Below are 22,343 nucleotides of genomic sequence, written 5' to 3'. Positions count from 1 at the left end.
TGAGACTCTCTGGTGTAATAGGTAAGAGCACAAAGCTTGGTGTGAAATAAACTTGAGTCCAAATTTGGTTCTGCCTTCTATGACTTCAGACAATGTATTAACCTTTTTGGATCTCCTCCTCTGGAAGTGGGAATTATATTAGTTCTTACTTCATAGGGTTTTATAAGGACAAATTGAATCAAGAACATCTGCAGTGAGTTTTTAATAAATGTTAGCTTCAACAGGCTGCTGACATATGTCTACTGAAGTGCATATTTGATAGTTCAGGAGTCCAGTCTTGGCATTTACTCCTGCCACATGAAACAATGGAGAAACACTTTTAAGTGGCCAGAGGCCACATGAGTTCTCTGGGGGGGACAATCTATTCCAGCACCTGAGATTTGCACAGTCACTGCATCTGCATGATTTTAAATCTGAAGCTTGTTGACAATTGAGACTAAACTTTATTGTCCAATCTAATCATTCTTTTCCAAAAAAGAAGGAGCTAGCTATCCATCCTAACATTGCTCTCTAAGGAAAGCCTTCTGGAGGTCAAAAGAAAACAAAAAATTAGATTTCTTATATTAAAAAAAAAAGTGCCATGATAGTTTTCTCTCCAACAGGAATAATTATTATTGATTTACAGTGTAATAGCAGCAAACAGCCTCGGTGATTGGTTAAATGTCTTCACTTCACTGGGGCCATTAATCAATCTTAGCAGCTATTTATTGCTTAGCAGACTACCATGCAATAAAGACAAACCTGAAATCATCTCCCACAGTAGCTTTGACAGGCAAAAATTAATATTTAATGTTGCATTACTGGCCAAGTTGAGATTGGTCTCCTTCGCTGTGCAGCTGGTCAGCTGCAACCTGTGTGGCCGCAGAGCGCTCTGAGCAGCCTTTACCTGCAGAGGATCCTGCTGTACGGTGGCTTCAGCTCTTATGGATAGTCTGATTTGGCAATGATTTGAGTGTCCTGCATCCCACGAGTTTGATGGCCACCCAAAGCATCAACACAGAAACATATTGTACATATAAATTGTCTGAATGATGATCATAATTGATGCTATGACTGGAAGCTTCATGAATTATAATTTTTTTTAGGAGTGGAGAGAATCTCATTATATCCACGTTTGACCATAAGCCAAACTAATTGTAACAGCCAAGAACAGTCCTTTATTATGGTTTCTGGGCCTCTTTTATTCTCAGCTCCATTTTGCCACTATGATCCAAGATTTTAATCCTATTTGATTATGTGGAGCGAACCAGTGGTTGAGATGGAGTTGAAGGAGCTCAGCATAAAGTGATGGAGAAGAGAATGGACCATTTCCCTCTATTCTCTCTCTTTAAGTCCTTGCCCCTTCCCCTCAGCCCGCGAAAAAATACTTATTGTTGCTCTGTTTGGTTTTCCTAAGAGTATGCATATGAATAATAGTACAAATCATGGTTAAGTCATTGAATATTTATGTGCCAGGTAATGCTATTATCTTGATAATGATTTTGTGATGTCAGTAGGATTATTAGCCATGTTTTACAGATGAAGAAACTGAAGTTCAGAAACATTTGCTAACTTGTTCAAGATCACACAACGAGCTAGGATTTGTCCAGAATCCACTATTTGATCAAGCCTGGATTCTGAACTTCTAGACTCTTGAAGGGCTTACCAAAGGCTAAACTGCCTAAATGCTTTACATGAAATGATCTACAGGTCACATGTAACTTGTCTTAACTGCATGTTAATAAACAAATCAGAGTATTAGCTTGGAATGACAAAGCTTATCCATGCCTGGGTTCAAATATTATTTGTGAAGTCTTCAAAACGAGAGGGTGATGAATGCAAATGTCTCTGAGCATCAGTGGAAATGGTATTTGCATTATCCATAGTGAATACTGACCTGTGAACTGAGAGTATTTCTTCAATTACAGTAATGCCTCTGAAACATCATATCCTAAAAGAAGTGAAAGATTTTAAAATTACTGATGAAATGTAAAGTCCAGGTATCCTTCCTCCTGTTAGTTTTATTTGATGTTAACTACTTGGCACTTTGCATGGTGAGTCAGAGTTTAGCCATTTACATACAATTCAATTATAGATGAGCCTTTAAAATAGGCTTCAAGGCTGCCTCCCTTATCGTTTGGTCAAGTTATTAGGACTCTGACTGCAGAAGTATTAATACAGGAGAATATGTTGAATATTAGCTTCAAGTTAGACATATAAGACTGGTGAGAAAAACACTAAGTTTGAGGGGTGGCCCTTGAACGTTTTCTGCTTGGCCTATACTGTATGTCCCTACAGAATTAAGGATGCAAATATGGGAGAATTTCATTGCTTTAGGATTGTCATCCAGCTCTTTCCACAGTGGGTACCAAGGACAGGGCAGCTATCAGCCTTCCCTTGATCCTGGACCAAAAAGCTCTGGCTGCAGTAATTAAACACTCAGTGTCTTCCCGTGTTCATGTCAATAGAATGTCTTCTCTGTGTGTTCTTAAGATGCCTGCCTTGCTTTATCAATTAGAATGTCAGTCTCTCCTTTTTCTTCATTTTTCGTATGGACCTGAATCAACCTCTTTTCACCTACAGGTCATAACACATAAGCTGCACACCCCCAATGCACCAACATGTCAGTAATTAGGTTGTCCTGGCTGAACTGATTCTCTTCTTTGATAAATCTGGAGATTTGTGACACTGATGCTCTTACTTCACTGAGAGGCAGGAAGCAATCTTGGTGATTCCCACCAGGCTGCTGTGAGGATAGAAATGCTTCAATAACAGAAAGTGATTTCTCCCTCTTTTTGTTTCAGGTTCAATGGATCCAAATGACTTCCTGAGGGAGGCACAGATAATGAAGAACCTGAGACATCCAAAGCTTATCCAGCTTTATGCCGTTTGCACTTTAGAAGATCCAATTTATATTATTACAGAGTTGATGAGACATGGAAGTCTGCAAGAATATCTCCAAAGTAAGCTAAAGACTTAATAAAAGGAAAAAAAAGAGGAATTTGGTCTAGCTACTCCTATAAATGCCAGTTTAGCAGGCCTTCTATAACCCAAAAGATATTTACTATGTGGATATCTGTGAGAATGAGTGTCTTAACATTGAATTGCTCAACTACTCTTTAATAGAATATACACTACGTACTCAAAGGGGGGAAATATTTATGTAGTGGAAGAACAAATTGTTCACAGAAGGCACATTGGAGTACTTAAGTGTAATGTGGAAAATTGAAGAATAGAGGTTTTGCATGGTGCTTTGTTTCCTACGATAACTAATTGAACATTATCAGTCATGGACCAATATTTTCGATGGCCCAGAATTGGGAGGCGTGGAATACTTTAGGAGAATGTCTTTGCTAGTGTTTGGCAACAGTGTACTTGTTAGTGTTTAAAATACTTCCACTGCTAGGTTACATTAGAATTTTCAGACTAAAAAGCAGAGATAAAGTACTGCTTTATTTCTACATCTGTTTCATACAGCCAGAGAAGACTTAAGGGCATTGTGAAATTTTGATGTTTATTACAAATGAATAATTTAATAAGCAACAACGTAATAAGCATTAAAATGAGATGTTCAAAGTAGTGGAGATCAAGTACTGAGAGAATAATTCGTGCTTAAAAAAGAGACTTTTTCTAAATTTTCTTGAAATTTGAAAGTGGGATCGATAGAATGTGTATAGGTAAAGAGAGGTGAGAATAATAAACAAAGATATCAGAAAGATAAAAGTATTCTCTGATTTCAGGGTGGCTTGTGAAGCTGGTGATATTGAATTGCAAAACTAGATAAGAAGAGCAAAAAACATAAGGCCTGTTAAATGCCTAGCTCCCTTGCATAAAGACATCACATTTAACAGCATCTGAATATTTCACCCACCATAGAAAGACCAACCTCAGCCATTGACCCCTTTTGCTTTATTCCCAGGGAGAAAAGTACAGAAGCCATCATGGTCATCTCTAACAAAAATGCTTTGTCAAGGTCACTTATAACATTCACACTGTTAAATCGAATAGTCAATTCTCAATCCTTAGATCTGTCAGCAGTATTTAATTCAATAGACACTCTTTCCTTCTGGAAACATTTTCTCCATTTGGCTTCCAGGATGCTTCAGTCCGCAGCTTTTCCTCCTATCTTTCCTGTGGGTTTTTCTCGATCTACGTGATTTCCCTCATCTCCAAATCTCTCAATATCTTGGAATTTTCCAGGACTCTTTTACAACATCACTAGTTCCCTTGCCAATCTCAACCAGTCTTATTGTTTAATAACATTTATGTATTAGCAATTCCCCAAATTATATACCTCCATTTCTTCGGTCATATATCCAACTGCCTTCTTTACTTCTCCACTTGAACACTGTATCAGTCTGGGTAATGTAGCTATGATGCAGTAACAAACCTCTCTAAATCCTAGAGGCTTAGCACAAGTGTCTATTTCTTGCTCCTGCTACATATGCAAAATAGATTGGCTGGTGGCTCAGGTCTTGTGATCACCTTGGCAGGAGCAGATGTGACTAATCTCATTCTGGCTCTTACAGCTTCTGACCAGGGTGACAGAGGTAACTTCTGTGCCCTTTTCATTTGGCCAAACCAAGTCAAAGGGAGTAGGGGAGTACAATCCTCTAACATGCTTGAAGGGAGGAAAAAATAAATGTTTATGAACCACCCTGATTTATATCACATATGTCTATTAGACCTCTCAAAGCAACATGTCCAAAACCTGATCTCTTCTTATCCCCAGTAATCTGCTACTCTTGTGGTCTTCCCATCTTTGATAACATCACCACACAAGCCTAATATCTTGGAGTCCTCTCTCCTTCTTCTCACGTCCTATATCTGACCAACAAGCAAATCTCCTTGGCTTGTTTTCCAAATATATCCAAGATTTTACCACTTCTCAACACTCTCATCTTGGTCCAAGCTGCCATAAACTCCTGGATTCTGAGTAGCCTCCTAATTGGTCTCTCTCTTTTGATTCTTCAGTCTCTTCTCAACACAGTAGCTGGAGAAGTCCTGTTAAAATGTAAATCAAGGGGGCTAGCCCAGTGGCATAGTCGTTGGGTTCATGCTCTCTGCTTTGGCGGCCCGGGGTTCACAGTTCCAGATCCTGGGTGAGGACATAGCACCACTTGTTATCCATGCTGTGGCAGCATCCCACATGAAATAGAGGAAGATTGCCACAGATATTAGCTCAGGGCAATCTTCCTCACAGACACACACACAAAAATGTGTACATCAGATCATGTCCCTCGTCAGCTCAAAAGCTTCAATGCCTTCCATTGGTTCTCTCTGTAGCACCTATAAAGTCCTGCATGACCTGGCTCTCCGTTGCCTCTCTGACCACATCTCCCACAGCTTTCCCCTTGTTCATTCTCTGTCAGCTACACTGCTTTTTGCTGCTCTCTGTATTTGCCAGATGGACTTTGCTTCAGGCCCTTTGCAGTTGCTGTTTCCTCTATCTGAAGTTTTTCCTGTTACTTATCCACATAGCTCACTTCCTCACTTCCCAAAAGTCTTTATTCAGGTGTCCCTCTCATGGTGAGTCCTTCACTGGTCACTTCTAAATTCTAAAATTTAATCTCCCTTCGCTGACTCATTATATTATTCTTTCCTACCTTTTGTTTTCTTTTCTTAGCTGTTAATCATCTTATACTGCATGACTTATTTATTTAGCTTCTTTTTAGTATTTTCTAAAATACAATTAGCCAGCCCTGGTGTTCTAGTGATTGAGATTCAGTGCTCTCACTGCCATGGCCTGGGTTTGTTTCATGCTCAGGGGACCATACCACCCATCTGTCAGTTGTCATACTGTGGTGGCTGTGTGTTGCTGAAAGCTATGCCACTGGTATTTTAATTACCAGCAGGGTCACCCATGGTGGGCAGGTTTCAACAGAGCTTCCAGACTAAGACAGACTAGGAACAAGGACCTGGCCACCCACTTCTGAAAAAATTGGTTGTGAAAACCCTATGAATAACAGCTGATTATTGTCTAATATATCCCTGCAAAGTGAGAGGATGGTGCAAAAAGACTGGGCAGGGTTCTGCTCTGCTGTACACAGGGTCACCAGGAGTCTGAATTGAAGGTACTAACAACAAGAAGAAAAATACAACTCCATGAGGACAGAGATTTTTCTTTGTTTTAGTACTAAAACAGCGTCTGTCACATAGAAAGTGTGCACTAATTATGTGTTGACTGAATGAATATATTAATGGAGAGATTAAGTTGGGGCCATCCTGAACCTAATACAGTTGGGCCTTGGGGTTGAGCTTGTTTTGAGACTCTTGGTATCAGCTTGAAAAGATCCACTTATCACATTGCAAACTCCTTTGGTGCTGAGGATTTCCATGGCTTGTTGATGTGTTTTACTCAGGGCCGAGCATGAATCCTGTCATCTTCTGGATTGGGTCATCAGGGTGAAGTTTACCAAGGCCTTCATTAGCCAGGATCCTTAGTAGCCAGGAGGAGTAATGAAGATATGCTCATTACAGACAATCCCTTCCCAATCAAGAGGGTTTAAATTCAATGCAGTTATCACTAACTGAATCTGCCACTCTTAAACAGCCCATCATGATAAATATTATTAAGCTGAAAGACTCTTGAGTAATGGAACATAATTGAAAATATTTTCTTGCTCCGGATGTAAGTTGTCACAGGTCTGTGAACCTTTCTATCAGTTTTGACATCTGGCCGTTGTATTAGAAGTCTGCTCTGAGGTTTATTTAGGCAGTTCCTAGGCCACTGTATTCTTTCAGGGTAGGAAATGTGTTATTCAATTTCCTTCACCATTGTGCCTGTCAGTGAAAACCTTTTTATAGCCGCTATAATAAGATTAGATGTTGTATTTGATAGTTGAAATAATACACATATTTTTCTATAGAACCATCTGTGTAGTCCCTAAGCTTGGCTGAATATTTTTTTGTAGGAAATTTCTCCAAAATGGAAGAAGCTTGTCAAACAACTTTAGCATTGAGGTTAACTGATGACTGGTATTTCTTATGGAAATTTAAAGAGGATAAATATCTGCATTTTTTTTTTTTTTTTAGTTTAGTTGGGCTTGTTTTCTTTCCAATAAATACTTATAGAACATCTAATATATGTCAGCGTATTTTCGTTTTCTTACTAAATCAAGTCCTAGCATGTTGTTCATCATTCTCATGGACAGTTCACTTAATGTTTTCACTGAGATATCCTGTACAAATATTAACTTAGTTCATTCTTCTAACAACTCCATGAAGTAAGTATTGTGATTATGGTCCTCATTTTACAGTTGAAGAAACTGAGGTATGAAGAAGTTATGGAACTCATCCAAGGTGGTTGACAGGAATTCAAACCCAGGAAATCTGGCTCCACAGTGCTATGCTTTTAACCATATGCATAGCACGGATGTTATTTTCCTAACATCAACCTGTATCTATTATCTGTCACAGCACAACAAATTACCCCCAAGCTTAGTGGCTAGAAGTGGCAAGCATTTATTATCTCACGGCGTTTGTAGTCAGGAATCCGGGTGTGGCTGAGCTGGATGGCTGAGCTGGATCTTCCAGCTCGGGGTTTCCCACAAGGCTGCAACCATGGTGTTGGCAGGTGCTCCACTCATCTGAAGGCTCTAGGGGAGGTTGACCTACTTCCAAGCTCCCTGATGTGATTGTTGGCAGAAGTTGGCCCCTTGGGGCTGTTGATTGAGGAAGTCAGTTCCTTGCTCGTTGTTGGCCAGAAGCTGCCCTATGTTCCTTGTTACCTGGATGTCTCTGCAGAGCAACTTGCAGCATGGCGGCTGGCTTCATGAGAGTGAGCAAATGAGAGAGCAAGACAGTGGACAGTTCCAACAAGACGAGGTCACAATCTTTGATAACTTATCTTGGAAGTGATACCCCATCACTTTTGCCTTATTCTATTTGTTAAAAGTGAGTCAGTAGCTAACAATAATGTACAACTGAAATTTCACAAGGTTGTAAACTATCATAACCTTAATAAAAAGTTTAAAAAAAAGAGAGTGTCAGTAGGTCCAGATCACACTTAACAGAAGGGGATTTCATGCGGCATGAATACCAGGAGGCGGAGATCATTGGGAACCATTTTAGAAAGTGCTTACCACACAGCCCAGGACAAGTCACCAGTTTATCATAACTTTTTTACATTTCTTTTCTTTCTTTCTTTTTTTTTGTGAGGAAGATTGGCCATAAGCTAACATCTGTTGCCAATCTTCTTCTTTTTGCTTGAGGAAGATTGTCTGTGAGCCAGCATTTGTGCCAATCTTCCTCTATTTTGTATATGGGATGCTGCCACAGCATTGCTTGATGAACAGTGCATAGGTTCATTTTCAGATCCAAACCTGTGAACCCCGGGCCACTAAAGTAGAGTGCACACACTTAACCACTGTGCTGCTTGGCGGCCCCCGTTTCTTTTCTTATTGAGTGAATTTGATATCAAAAGGCATAGCTGTTTTGGTCATCACAGCAGCGATGCTTTGCCGTTATGCTGCACACTAAATTATATTTTGTCTTTTTGCTTATATCTCATTTTAGCCTGAATAATTAATGTTAGCTGCTATAACGTACACTTCAAAAATCTCAGTGACGTAACTAAAAATACGCATTTTTGACATGTGTCAGACTGGTCTTCTAGGTGGCTTTCTTTAAACACTGACACAGGGATTTAGACTCCTTTCATCATGTGACTCTGCTGATTCAAAATTCATCCTTTCTAACTACAAAGATGTGGGATATAATATAAGGATCAGGCCTGGAGTGATGAACATCTCTGCGCACATTGCAGTGCACAAAACTACTGATGTGGCCCAACTTAACCGCAAGGGAAAATGGGGAATATAGTCTTCTGTGTATGCCCAGGAAGAAAACGACAAACGGATCATTCAGCTGTTAGTTTTGCCTCACATCCTATTTAAATATTCAGCTTGATTAAAATATATATATATATGTATGTACACATACACACTGTGCTTAGGTCTTTCTCATTTAAAAACTTCCCTTGACTCTATTTATTTATTTCATTTTTTAATTAAAAAAGCATACATGTAGAAAGTACATAAATCATATAGTACAGTAATTATAAAGTGAGCATAAACAACTGTGCAGCCACTGCACAAATAAAAAATGAGAACATGGCCAGCACCAGCCAGCACCGGAAACCCCCTGAGTCACATTGTCAATGACAACTCCTTTCTTTTGTGAATTTCATGATAATTGCTTTCCCTTGACTTACATTTTCCTCTATCAGCTCACTGTTGTCTTCTCTTCTTGACTAGGTTTTTGAAAATTCATGTCTCCCCTCTTGCTGTCTTCAGGTCCTCAACTCCCATTCAGCCCTTTCTCTTCTCAAAACCTTTAACTGTTATGATATTTTTTCCTGGTTCTCATGTTTTTCTTCTGGCTGATTCTTCTCAGTTTTCTTGCAGGTTTATCTTCCTCTGCCCACCCTAAATATTGGTGTTTCTCATGATTCTGTCACTTTTTAGTAGTCTCTGCCACTTTAACTCCCATTCATAAACTATGACTGTCAAATCCATATCTGTAGCTGCGTCTTTCCCATGAGCTCCAGACCCGTAAGCTTGTCTTCTTTTCAGCATTTCTATTTGCGTAATCCATATGTATCTCTAGTTTAACAAATCCTAAACTGTTTAATTCTAACTAAACAGCAGCAATGGTAATCGTAACAGGTAGAGTTTACTGAGTTCTCCTTGGAGCCAGGCACTGTGTTAAGTGCTTGACATGTATTGACTCATTTTAATGTCCATTTGATTATTTCTCATTTTAACAACTACTACCATAAGATAATTGCAATTATCACTATATAGATGAGGAAAATGAGGCACAGAAGTGTTAAGCAACTTGCCCAAGGTCAGGAAGAAATGTGAGGAAGAGCCCTGGTCCACATTCTGGCACTCTAGCTTCAAACCAGTCTTCCTAACCCCTGAACTATATATAGCTGCCTCTCAAGTCGGTAGTTGTGTCTAAGACTCTTGAACATGAGTCCAATGCACTTTTCATAATATTTGGCTTATTCAGACAGAGATAATAATAGTTTGGATTTATGTGAGATCTTTTTAATTCTCCAGAAACCTGAAGGTATCTACTAACAGTATGGCGGCTAAACACTATCTAGGATGGCTGACCTCATTTCACAAAGTCACCATAAAATAACACTAACCTCTCTACTAATGATCAAACTGACCCTACTACATAAATTTTCTTGTACTTAATTACACAGGATCAGCAGTAGGAGAAACTATGTCTATTAAAGGTATGTCCATTGCCTGGAGTGATGAGCAACCTATTCTGAGAATAACAGGCTAAGAAAGAGAAATTTAAAAAAATGTTATCAAGCTTAATGGAGTACAAATGTAATATACACATTTTATAACTACTGATAGACCTTTCATTTTGTTAGTGAGCTAGTTTTTAAGACCAATATGATGGAAGAATGAGAACTTTTCATTGACTCAGCCATGCAAATTAGCATTATTTTATAGATTCAAAGACTAAAACAAACTATGCAGTGTTTGAAAGAAATCCAGAGGCAACCAAGTAACAATTTCCATGAAGCGATGAGTCAATAATATGTGGTATTGAAAAGGGCAGTGGCTGGACTCTTTCAGATATTTATAGCTGTGTTTGGATCATGTGACACTATTGCTTCTTTCTCTGTTTGATACTCATTCAGAGAAGAGAAGGCCACAGCCTTGGAATGTGTTTAGACTCTGAAAATTGTCACCTCCTTAACCCTTCACAAGAAATGAAATGGTTTACATTGGTTATATTTCTTTGCTAAACAGATCAGTGCTATGGTGCTTAATCTCATTGATAGCTTGTTATCAAAATTCTCAGAATTCACTTCAATAGTTTGAATGTTCTCCAAAGTAAATCTCTTATTTTCTCTTTTTCCCTAGATGATGCTGGATCAAAAATCCATCTGCCTCAGCAGGTAGACATGGCGGCACAGGTTGCCTCTGGAATGGCCTATCTGGAGTCCCAGAACTACATCCATAGAGATCTGGCTGCCAGAAATGTCCTTGTTGGTGAACATAATATCTACAAAGTGGCAGATTTTGGACTTGCAAGAGTTTTTAAGGTAGATTTGGTTTCGTTTTAATTGGTTTGTAATGGGTCAAAAGCCTAACAGACAGTAGACTAAGAGATTTACTGTTATTTTTCAAAACAATGTTTCTCCAAGTTCTGTGGTCCATAGACCACTTCAGGAGCCCAAGGCCTTATAGACAAACTACCAGCTGTTTCTATTTCTTCACCAAAGAGAAACAAACAGAGAAAATGATGACTAACCAGGTGGGAAAGTATATAACTAAGTTTGTAGTTGAATTATTGATCTGTTTTTCAGCACCAGGAGCTTTGGTTTGTCCGGCTATTTCCCTTATAAAAAACAGCACACTTTCTACAGTTACCCTACCCACCTCTGCTCACTTTATGCCAGGCTCATATGCATACTGTTGCAATTCTTCAGCAATCATTGGCTTTTTAATTCTTGCCTGCACCCCTCTCCTGCCTTTTTGGCATCAGGCCAAAAGAAACTGATATAGAAGATATAATATTAGGTATTTTTCTCTAATTTAATTTTTTATTTCTACATTGTACCCTAAAAATAAAGATTGGGACATGAAACACAACAAATAAATGATTCTCTTTTGATCTCCATGAATTCATCATCTTTTCTTTTTGTAAATCAATTAGAACAACAGTGAGTCGATATATTAATTTAAATCATACGGTCCTACTTTTCAATATTAGAAAGTGGTTACACAGTAATTATCAAAGTCAGTGGCTCTTCAATACCAGCAGTAAATCAGAAAACAGACTTTACTTTCAGTATTTTATTTGCTAAAGACCAGATGTAAAGCCAATATCATCACACATGAATTCTCCCATATCTAGTAGAGTGCTCCTTCCAGTGCTATTTTTAGCACATAGTAGCCTCTCAAATAATATTTTATTAATGACTTCCCATGGATTTTTCAGTCTTGTGTGCCAGACTTGGAATTTCCTACTGTAATTATCAATTGAACTAAGCTCATTTTGAAACTTTTCCCTCTAAATTTTAATGTGAAACAGGTTACAGATGAACGAGGGTGGTAAAAAAAAAAAAATCTCTTTAGCTTGGCCTGATTCCTTAATGCATTAACAGGTTGATAATGAAGACATCTATGAATCTAAACACGAAATAAAGCTGCCGGTGAAGTGGACCGCGCCTGAAGCCATTCGTTCTAATAAATTCAGCATTAAGTCCGATGTGTGGTCGTTCGGAATCCTTCTTTATGAAATCATTACTTATGGCAAAATGCCTTATAGTGGTGAGTAATTAATTCTGGAGTGGGCCTTTCTGCTGCAGGTCACTTACTTAGGTGTGACTTTAACTGCTTTGCCCAGACTTGGAGGGCAGAGTTATGAGGCTGACCACACCGTGTGCCTGTGGGAGCATAATAGATAAAATTTGATGATGATAATTTGCATTAATGAGGTGTTTTATTGCCTCCTTCTCCTTTGCTCCTGAATCACAGTCTTATAGACATGACTTGCCTCTGGATTTAGTTTAATCTCTGCAGCCTGGGAAGGGGGTGGTAGACCTAATAGGTCAGCCAAAGAGATCAGTTTGCTTTGTAATCTAGAGCATAAGTGTCTATGAATTCAAGACTCTGAGCTCTAACTTGTTTCTTGTTGGTTTCACCTGATATTTTTCAGGTATGACAGGTGCTCAGGTCATCCAGATGTTGGGTCAAAACTACAGACTCCCTCAACCATCTAACTGCCCACTGCAATTCTACAACATCATGTTGGAGTGTTGGAATGCAGAGCCCAAGGAGCGGCCAACATTTGAGACACTGCATTGGAAACTTGAGGATTATTTTGAAACAGACTCTTCTTCATATTCAGATACGGAAAACTTCGTAAGATGAACACAGAAGAAGAACATCAAATAATGAAGTAGCAATAAAGTTCAATAATCAGTCCAGAAATACGACCCTGTTAACCAATTGTAAAATGAGTTTATCTTGACATATTCAAGTGATGGGGTAATTTGGCCATGAATTATAAAAAAGATTATATGTACATTTTATTAACTGGGCAACACGACAGGCTATCTAAGATGATACATCATCTCCTCACTGCCTGACAAGATGAAAGGCACTAAACAAAGTTATTTTTCTTTTTAAAAGATACTTACAATTCTATTTATTGTTTGAAATGCCGATCAAGAGGATCAACAGATGATAGTCAATTTTTACTCAGTGACTGTTGTAGCATTTTCCTGTTTACTGATTAAAGTGGTTATTCATTATTCCTCGGATTGCTGAATCCCATCAGCCTGTTATTATGAAGGAATTTGATTGCTTTGCTGCACAGCAGGACCTGTGCTTTGAGATTTTTTTTCTCTTTTAAAATATCCTGTAACTACAATGATGGTAAAGCCATGTTAAATGACTTGATTGTACTTGGAGTAATTGCACATATTTTTTCTCCTATGCAGAAACAAATGAAGCAGCTGTTGAGAAAAAGAATTAAAATCTCTTTCATTTTGTAGAAGGAAATGATGGAATTTTTCTATACCTCAGTATGTGTCATCTGAGAATCATCTAAATTCGTTTTAATCTCTTAATGTTAAGAATCAGATTGTAAAGCTGATGAGTTATTATCTATGGAAATATGCAAGAAACATATAATAGCCCACAGGATCTGAGAAATAGGTATCAAAATAGTTTCGGAAAATGAGAGGAGAGCAGTAGGATGTTACGGCCTAGGATTTCTGAATAATTAAAACAATGTACCTTTGGCATAAAAGCAAGAGTTTTAAGTTGATTACAAAACAGGTCAAGCTCTCTTTCCATCTAGAGAGGAGGAAAAGTGTCTAACTTTGGTTATGAAACTGTATTTTTTGTCTGGTAGGACAAGAGGATTTTTACTCATCTTAAGTTTGCATTAAACTTTGTAAGAATGTGACTGCCCCCTTAAGCAAAGGGTGTATCACATTCTGTGTCTCATTAGATGATTAGACAAAGTTCTCAAAGATGGTTCAAAGATCTTCTGAAGCTCAGCAAGATGAATGAAACAAGTCAGAAGAAAACAAGATTTTGAGTATATTCTGTCATCTTTCTTTAAAGGGGAAGAAGAGCATATCTAAACAGTTATAAAAACCCTAATCCAACGTGGATTAAGCACTAAGTAAATTTGTAAACTCTCTAACTGGAAGACAGGAGGTAGAGCGGGCTCCAGGCACAATCCATTAGCAGTTGGATGATGTTAACCAACACCCCAGTCCTTTCCTCCCCTCCCCTCTGCCATCAGCATTGTCCTCATTCCCGTGGTTGCAGATGGCCATCAGTAGCAACTGGGACACCCTCTTCTCTTTATCTAATGGGAGAAAATGGGAAACCTCTCTCTCTGCATTTTCAGCTTGCATAAAAATCATTCTTTTTCTGTTCAGGTAAATTGGGTCAAATGCCCAGTCCTAATTATAGACAATGTGAATGTTAGGTGCTGATTGGCTTAGAGTAAATTTTGCCACTGAAGCTGAGAATGTGCTCACCTTTCTTGGAGACAAGTTGGGAGGTAGCCTTATCTGAATAAAATTAGAGAAGATTAGATGCTGGATGGTGTCTATTAAGGAGAAAATCCCCTATTATATATATATATAGTAGGTAGGTGTGTATACATCACTCAAACTGTCCTGAAACTAAAATGGGTCATGTGGAGCTAATGATTATAAAGTCCCTTGATTCATTTATAAACAGCAAATATTTGTAAGATAAGGTCAACACTAATCTTTTTAATTAGTTGACCATGTATAGGACAACTTCAATTATTTATTTAAAGTCATCGAGTCTAATGCAATCAAGGAGCAAATTATAAATAACCAGTTATTAAAAATTCAAAGAAAATAGCTCATTTTCTACAAGTTCACTGCTTGGAGTTCAATAATGCTTGAACGTATATAGAAATGAATTGAAATATTGCCATTTTGTTGTGAAAATTCAACTACTATAATTGTCTTTTTGTGGTAGCTAATAATAATAAATTTTTTAGTAAGATTTGATTTTGAAATGTAAAAGGAAGGTTATCCTTTCTTGTTTGAATATCACCTGAAACCCATTTAACTTACTACGTTTGATTCTTGGAGACATTTATGTTCAAGATTCTGTCAAAGCAATCTATTATTCTTGTTTTTACCTGATGAATCATGGAGAAAAATAATGGATTCAGTTATGAGAAGCAGTAATAGATTTTTTTTAAACTGACATAAATTTCTTTCCCTGTATAGAATAAAAGGATCAGGAAAAGATAAGTTGAATTTTCTTACAATGAGTCAGCTCTTGTTAAATTTACCTCCCATAAATTGTAGCAAAGCACTTTCTATGTAATGTTTTATTTATGTAATTCAGTTATTTGGAGGCGGTGGTGAGGGATGGGAGTAGATCATTTCATGTGGTATTTCAAATCTCTTTTGACAAAAACCTAAGAATTTTTGCAGTAGGAAAAATTCAAAATTCCATTAAGCCTCTTTTAAGAAGGTTAGGAAGGAAATAGGTCTACATTACCTATGGTCAAAAGAGAAAGAGAATGTGCTCCTGATAGTTGTGGAACCTGAATATTGTGTCATCAAAAACAAAGATAAAGTCAAGGTGACCAGCCATCTGCAAAGTAGACTGTGAGAGTGGGTAATCTTAAAGGACGACAAAGAACGAGCCATGGGGAAATAGCACACTGGGCCCCTTCATTCACTCATTCTACTCCAGCTTGTGTCTGCATGGTGACTGCACGGATTGACTGAACCATAAGGGGCCCAAACTCTTTTGATTCTCTGATGGCCCAAAGGAAACCATGGCCCTTGGAAGAATGCCGACTGTCACCCAGCTGGAGCTTCCTGGAGAAAGTGGGCTCAGCTGGTGATCCATGGCTTTGCCAAGAATATGCCCTACCTGCAATAACGTCTTTCGTGGTGTCGTTGAGTATGTGGTTTCTGGACCAAATGCCCTGGCTAGTAGTGTGTCTGTGGTGACTTTCCAGGACTCTTTGCAAAGACACATTATGTGAACTAGAATGGTAATAATTTGTGTACTTATTCAAATTGTGTCGTTGTGTTCTCCCTTTGAGAAAGGCTGCTTTAAAAGATAAGTAAATGAGGTTTGTATGGATGGGCATTTGAATTGCCAGTGGGCTCATCTGGAAATGTATTGTCTTTTGTTGTATCATCATAGAGAAGTTTTGGTCTGTAATCTTCAACATGATCCAAAAATTCAGTGTCATAAGATTTTAAAAAAAGCTGGGAATTTTGGTAGAGAACACTTACAAATCTTTTAAATCCATGACCCCAGTAATATTTTAATTTTCACAGCCTACATTGCACCATTAAACTCCTTCGGATTTTTCTCTTTTTATGTTAAGGAAGTGATGGTAAATCTCTTAAATTGTTTATTACATTTAGAAATAAACTGGAGAATAAAAGTTGTATGCAGACCCTGAATTCAGAACCCTTAACAAGTTTAACTTCAGTCTGCACTCACGTGACACTGTCTACATAGGAGTGAGAAGATTAAGTTATAAGGAAAGAGACCCTTAATTATTTCCATTTAGTCTTCTTGCCTGGGTGGTTAGTTTATCCATTAGTCATCTAAAGCAACAGACTTCAATGTAACATCTTTTTCACCCTCATGGAAAACAGTCAGTCCCTCCAGAAAAGGGCAGCAAATCTGAAACATGACTAAGTATCTCATTATGTCTATTGCTGTGCAGGGGGTTCAAGGCATATAACATAACAACCATGAAATCATATGTTAGGGAAAAATGGTTAAAAGCAACTAAAATTGCTTGATTTGGAAGAAGCTAAACATTGTCTAGTAATAATTTCCGGAGATTTTAGAATAAAGGCTTTGGTTGAACTATTTGTGAAAGATAAAGTTGCTTGATAATAACCAAATTCCGTTTAATTTTTATGGTCCACGTAATTTCAGGGTAAAAGATATCACAGCTTTTAATCCTTCTTCAAAATAGACATTTAATTGTAGATTCAGAAAGTGGGAAACAAAGCTGATTAGCCAGATTAGTATACTTTAAAGGTACCACAGTGAGATTTTTGTCTCTAAAAAATGTTTATTTCTATATTATACGTTTTAATAATATTTATATTGCACAATTGCATGTGGACGTATATTACACATGATTAATTTATATATGTAGCTAAAAGGATTTCAAAAAAACCTCTTTTAATTGTACCACTTATTGTAATGCAATTACTTACCTTGGCTCAAATGCAACTATTTAATTTTTTTAAAAGTTTCTCTTTCTGTGTTCTTTAAAATACTAAGGCAAAGCCTTTTCTTGAAAATATATTTTACCCAAAGTGTTCTATCTTTATTCACACTGGATTTATTCATTATGCTAGTTATTTCAAACTGGTTATTTTTAACTTGACCTTTAAAAGTTGACATCGCTCTTTTGGAGGTCAAGTTGTTTGCAGACCCACATCATGAATTTAATGTGTTTCATAGAAAGTAAAATGTTTCCTCAGTTGGCTAAATTAAAGAGGTTGCATTTGTATGTTGGAGAAGGTAAGTCTGTGAGTCCAGGGAATATGATCTTGCCTGTGCCACATACTCACTGCAGGTCGGCTGCTTCTTGTCACCTTTCTCAGAGACCCAAGCTGATGGAGAATCCACCAGCTCTTATGTTGTCAGTTACTCTGGCAGTGGGAATGAGAGCTCAGTGGGTCTATGTTGGCAATTAAGTCCTCCGGCCCAGAAGATAGACGTGTCCCTTCAACTTACAACTCTATGGCCACAATCACATAGCCTTACCCAGACACAAGGAGTGTGGGAAGTGCAGGCCAACTATGCACCCAGAGGTAGGGCGCCAGAAATATCCAGTAAGCAGCACTAACGCTATCTCAGCACATTATAGTGTCAAGTAAATTTTAAGTGATGCTGAGTGGTGGAAGGCCTGTATCCTTATTTATCCATTCCTTTTCCTTAGTTATTTTATCCATTCATTAAGCAAATATAATTGATTGCCTATGAGTAGCAGACATTGGGCGAGATGCTTGGATAAAATTGTGAACAAGAGAGAAACAGACCCTGCTTTCTGTAAGTTTACCATCTATCAGGGGAGGCAGTTTGGAGTATATGAATCTTAGCTCATAAACCTAAGAGTCCAATTTTACCTTCTTGTTTTCTTGCTAAGAATTAATTTACTGTGTGCCAGCTGCTATCCAGTACCCATTTTCTTCTTGCTCCTTAATAATAGAACCTATTTTATTGGAGCCCAGCTAAAAGATCACAGTTCTTAGCCTCTTTTGCAGCTAGGGGTTACCAAAGAGATGTAAGAAAAAGTTGTTTGGCAGCACTTCTAGGACTGTTCCATAAGAGGTGGACAGAGAACTGGCATGGACCTTTTCTTGTCTTCTCCCCTTTTGTTATGTTTTAGTTCTGGAACTCAGTGGCCATCTTAGATAGTGAAGAAATCTTATAGATGGAAGTCACTTCTCAGGAGGGTCTGGGTCCTTGATGACAGGAAAGCTGCCACACCTGCCTTGGACTGCTGACCTCAGAAATTCTACTACAGGAGAGAAACATTGTGCTGTTTAAGCAACTATTATTTCCGATCTCTAGCGATAGAGATTGGAGCAATTTCCTTTTTCTTTTTTTGAAGCTTCGGTACAGCGTTGTGTATCCTAGTTGCTAGTTTTAGTTCTCTGTGTGAGCCACTGTCACAGTATGACAACTGACAGACAGGTGGTGTGGCTCCACAACCAGGAAACGAACCTGGGCCGTGGCAGTGAGAGAGCCAAATCTGAACCCCTAGACTACCAGGGCTGGCTCAGAACACTCAATTTCTGAATGGCTCATTGTCTACTTGAAACTTCCATTCCACCAGGTGTTGGAAAATAAGACTCAGTTATTTCTAGGAGTTTTTCCTAAGTACCCAGTGCTTACTTTATGTTAAAGTTTTGTAGGAGTTGGAATTGTCTAGTGCTGATATCAGGTTATTAGCTGTCCCTGTGGCCATCACTGAGATATCTTCTGTTCCATCCGAAGTGACTTATGGGTCTTAGCTCTTTATCATCTATTTCCTCATTCTTCTTGGGTCCAAAAGAAGCATTTGACCCCTCTGCCTAGATGCTTCCATGGCCAGGAGCTGCTGTACACCGCACCAGACCATGTGTCAGGAAGGACCTTGAAGAGTTCCTCCTTTTCAGACTCTACTTGGGAATACTGCCCTCAGTTTCTCCAAACCATCTGGAAATCCTTACATTCTTCCTCCTCACATTTCAGAATAAGGCCCTATTGACCTCTTATGTATCCCTTTGGCTCCATTCTGCCCCTGTCATTGGAATATTACATCTTTTAGGATGGTAGGGTTGAACAGGGTAGACCAGAAGACTGATGACTACATTTCAAAAGCCTTGAATTTTAAAAAACAAGAATTTGACTCTTGTTTTCCTATTTTCTACTGTAATAATCCTTCCTTTAGATAATAAAAGCCTCATTGACTACTAGCCTGATGTGGAAGGACCAAAGTGTAATAGAAAATACCTGAGAAAAACATCGATGAACATCTTAAAATAGTATCATACCACACATGGAAATTCCACAAAAATTACCAAATAATTACATAACTACGGTTGCACTGAGTATTATGGAGTAGAAATGTGTGGTACTGTGGCAGTGAATAACAAGTACCCATAACCAGGTCCAGGAGTTGGGGAGAAATGGAGAAAGTGATGTTTAACTGTGGTCTGAAGGATGAGAAGATGTTCACTAACTCCAGGGTGAAGGAGGCATGACAAAGATAAAGAGTCTGCAAAGACAAAGAGAATGGCACAGATGAAGACCTGAAAGAGATCCACTCGATCTAGAGTGTCACCTAGAGTGTGCGGAATAAGGGGGAAAGGCACAAGTTAACATTGGCCAGCCAAGTCCTGTCCCAATCATGAGGGCTGTGTAGTCTAGGTTAGTAATCTTATTCTTAATCCTAATGGGAAGACATTGAAAGTTTAAAAATTGGTAGCATGATTTAATTTGAATTTTTAAAATATTATTTTTACTAATGTATGGAGAAGGATATGAGAAGACAATTTAGGAGGACCACTTGTCTGGGGGAGAGATGAGATGGGTCAGATTAGTGGCCGGCTGGAGATATAGAAAACAATGAACACATGTGAGACATCTGGAGGTAGAATCAGCAGCACTCAATAAGTGTTTGGTTATGTGGATGAGGAATAATTAGGTATCAAGGATGACCTCATGTGTCCTCTAGGAGCAACTAGATATGGAACAACGGAAAAGAAGCAGGTAAGGGGAATGATGATCATAGGTGTCATTTAGCTAATCAGTTGCTATGAAAGATCCAACTTGAGGTGTTAATTAAGCAGTTGAATATCTGTACCTGGAGCTCGGAAGAGAAGTATGAAACCAACTGAAAGTTTAGGAGAAATTGGCATAAGGGAACCACATGAGGAAAGGGGACTGCTGAAAGAGAGTGGAGAATGAGAAACAAAGAGGGCCCAACATTAGTCCCTGAGGACATGGAGCGCTTAAATTGGGGCAGAGAAGAAGCAGCCAGGGAAGTGGGTGGGAAATCAGGAGAGTGTTATCATGGAAGCTAAGAATTAAGGAGCCTCCAATTGTATTGCTTGTTAATGAGAGGGCAAAGACCTTGGAAAGTGAAAGTTTTCCATTACTTTTAGCAACATAGTGGTCCTTAAGAGTGCATTTTCACCAAAGTGGGATGAAAAGTGAGACTGTAGTAGTGTGAGGCACGAGCAAGAGGTGAATGGGGACAACATCCACGGCCTGGCAGCTTTTCCCCACATGTGGTTGTGAGTGTAAGAGGACAGGCAACAGGTAACAGTGAATGTGGCACGCAGAGGGGTGTGTGTGTGTTTCTAAAAATCAGAGAGACTAGATTTTGTTTGAGTGCTGTTAGGATGGCTGTTGCAAGTTATTTCAGCTGGAATATGTAGTGTAGGAACATTTTGTGACTCAAATTTGAAAGAATAACTGCTATCTTGCTCATTGAATTTGTGTCTATTGGGGAACCAAAGTCTGGAATGCAGTAAAAACATATTTTGAACTGATCCACTCTTATTCCAGGACCATTTACCTTGTTTTAGTGAAAACTTCATGGTGGAATTTTCTTACCTGTTTCCCTAAGATTGATCTAGTTTGCTAATATTCTGTGAGTTGATAGGTAGCTTTTCTTTAGAAATATAAGTTTAACCTGGACTAGAGAAACAGTAAAAAAAAAAAAAAAAAAAAAAAAAAGAAAGAAAAAAATTCAAGCATTCCAAGTAAAATATCTGTTCATTTTCCCTGAATATGGATGTCAGGTCTAATTGTTCAAAATGAAACAATATGGCTCATTGCAGATGAATTATGAAATCCATTTAAAAGCATGTTAAAAAAGTGTCAAGGAGGTGATAAGAAGCTTGAGTTTTAATATTTCAGGGGAAGACATCTGAACCACCCCCAAAGAATATAGCAGTAAAAAAGAATAAAAGGGAAAAAGAAAGAAAAGTGAAAACAAAGACAAAGCTATTTTAAGAAAACATATTATCAAAGTCTTAGCAGAAATGTTTCTTCCTTTATCTGGTTAATCGGCTTATGAATAATGCAGAAACTTTCTTATTTGGCTTTAAAGTATCCTTAGTTCAAATTTTTAGGACCTGAGTCAGACAGAAGTGATTTTACAATAAAATCTTTCTTGGGCATTATCTTCATCAATCTATTTTCACAGAACCACAGAATTTTAGAGCTGGTAGGAACCCTGGAGATCCTCTCCTAGTTGATTTCTCAGGAGCTCTTCCCCTTCTTTTGCAATGAAAACTCAGAAGCAAAAATAATAAAAAGCAAGGGATATTTAGTTATTTGAGAGATATTTTCCTTCAAATGAAACTGCTTCATAAACTCTTTAAATCCTTGCAGAATTATTTGCAAATCTTCAAGAAAAGACTTGGCATAAATAAGATTGTCTCAAGTTAATTGTCTTTTCCCTGTATTTTAGAGAAACTTATGGCACTCAGTTTGGAGAAAAACAAAGATAAAATCAAAGATGTGATTTTGTCTCTGTACATTAAAAATATTTTAAATCGTGCAAGATGTGCAATGTTGTGCAAATGAGAATGGGTGCCAACATTGAGTAACAGCAAAATCAAAGCAACAGGGTAAATTAATTTCATGAGTTCTCAAGCTAACCAGCAGATGGGTCCCAGATTGCTGCCAAAGGGCTTATGATTATAAGAAACAAAGAAAAGAACCTTAAAAATAACCTGAAATTCTCATATAATATTCAGTTCATGTTAAAAAAAATACTAAAAGGAAGCTCACTTGGTCGTAAGTACCTATGCTCAGACCTGC

General features: G+C 38.1%; 1 protein-coding gene across 1 annotated transcript in view; it reads left to right on the top strand.

Moving 5' to 3' along the window:
* The window catches only part of FRK (fyn related Src family tyrosine kinase), a 103,185-nt gene extending 86,744 nt beyond the window's left edge, over positions 1–16,441 (top strand). Inside the window, exons 5-8 of the mRNA XM_014866152.3 lie at positions 2,784–2,942; positions 10,878–11,059; positions 12,125–12,290; positions 12,679–16,441. Of these exons, the coding sequence (XP_014721638.1) occupies positions 2,784–2,942; positions 10,878–11,059; positions 12,125–12,290; positions 12,679–12,893 (722 nt within the window). The 3' untranslated portion in view covers positions 12,894–16,441. The remainder of the gene's footprint in view (positions 1–2,783; positions 2,943–10,877; positions 11,060–12,124; positions 12,291–12,678) is intronic.
* The last annotated feature ends 5,902 nt before the right edge of the window (positions 16,442–22,343 follow it).

Source organism: Equus asinus, chromosome 24 (assembly GCF_041296235.1).
Source record: "Equus asinus isolate D_3611 breed Donkey chromosome 24, EquAss-T2T_v2, whole genome shotgun sequence".
Taxonomy (NCBI): Eukaryota; Metazoa; Chordata; class Mammalia; order Perissodactyla; family Equidae; genus Equus; species Equus asinus.
This window is presented reverse-complemented; position numbering and strand designations above follow the sequence as displayed.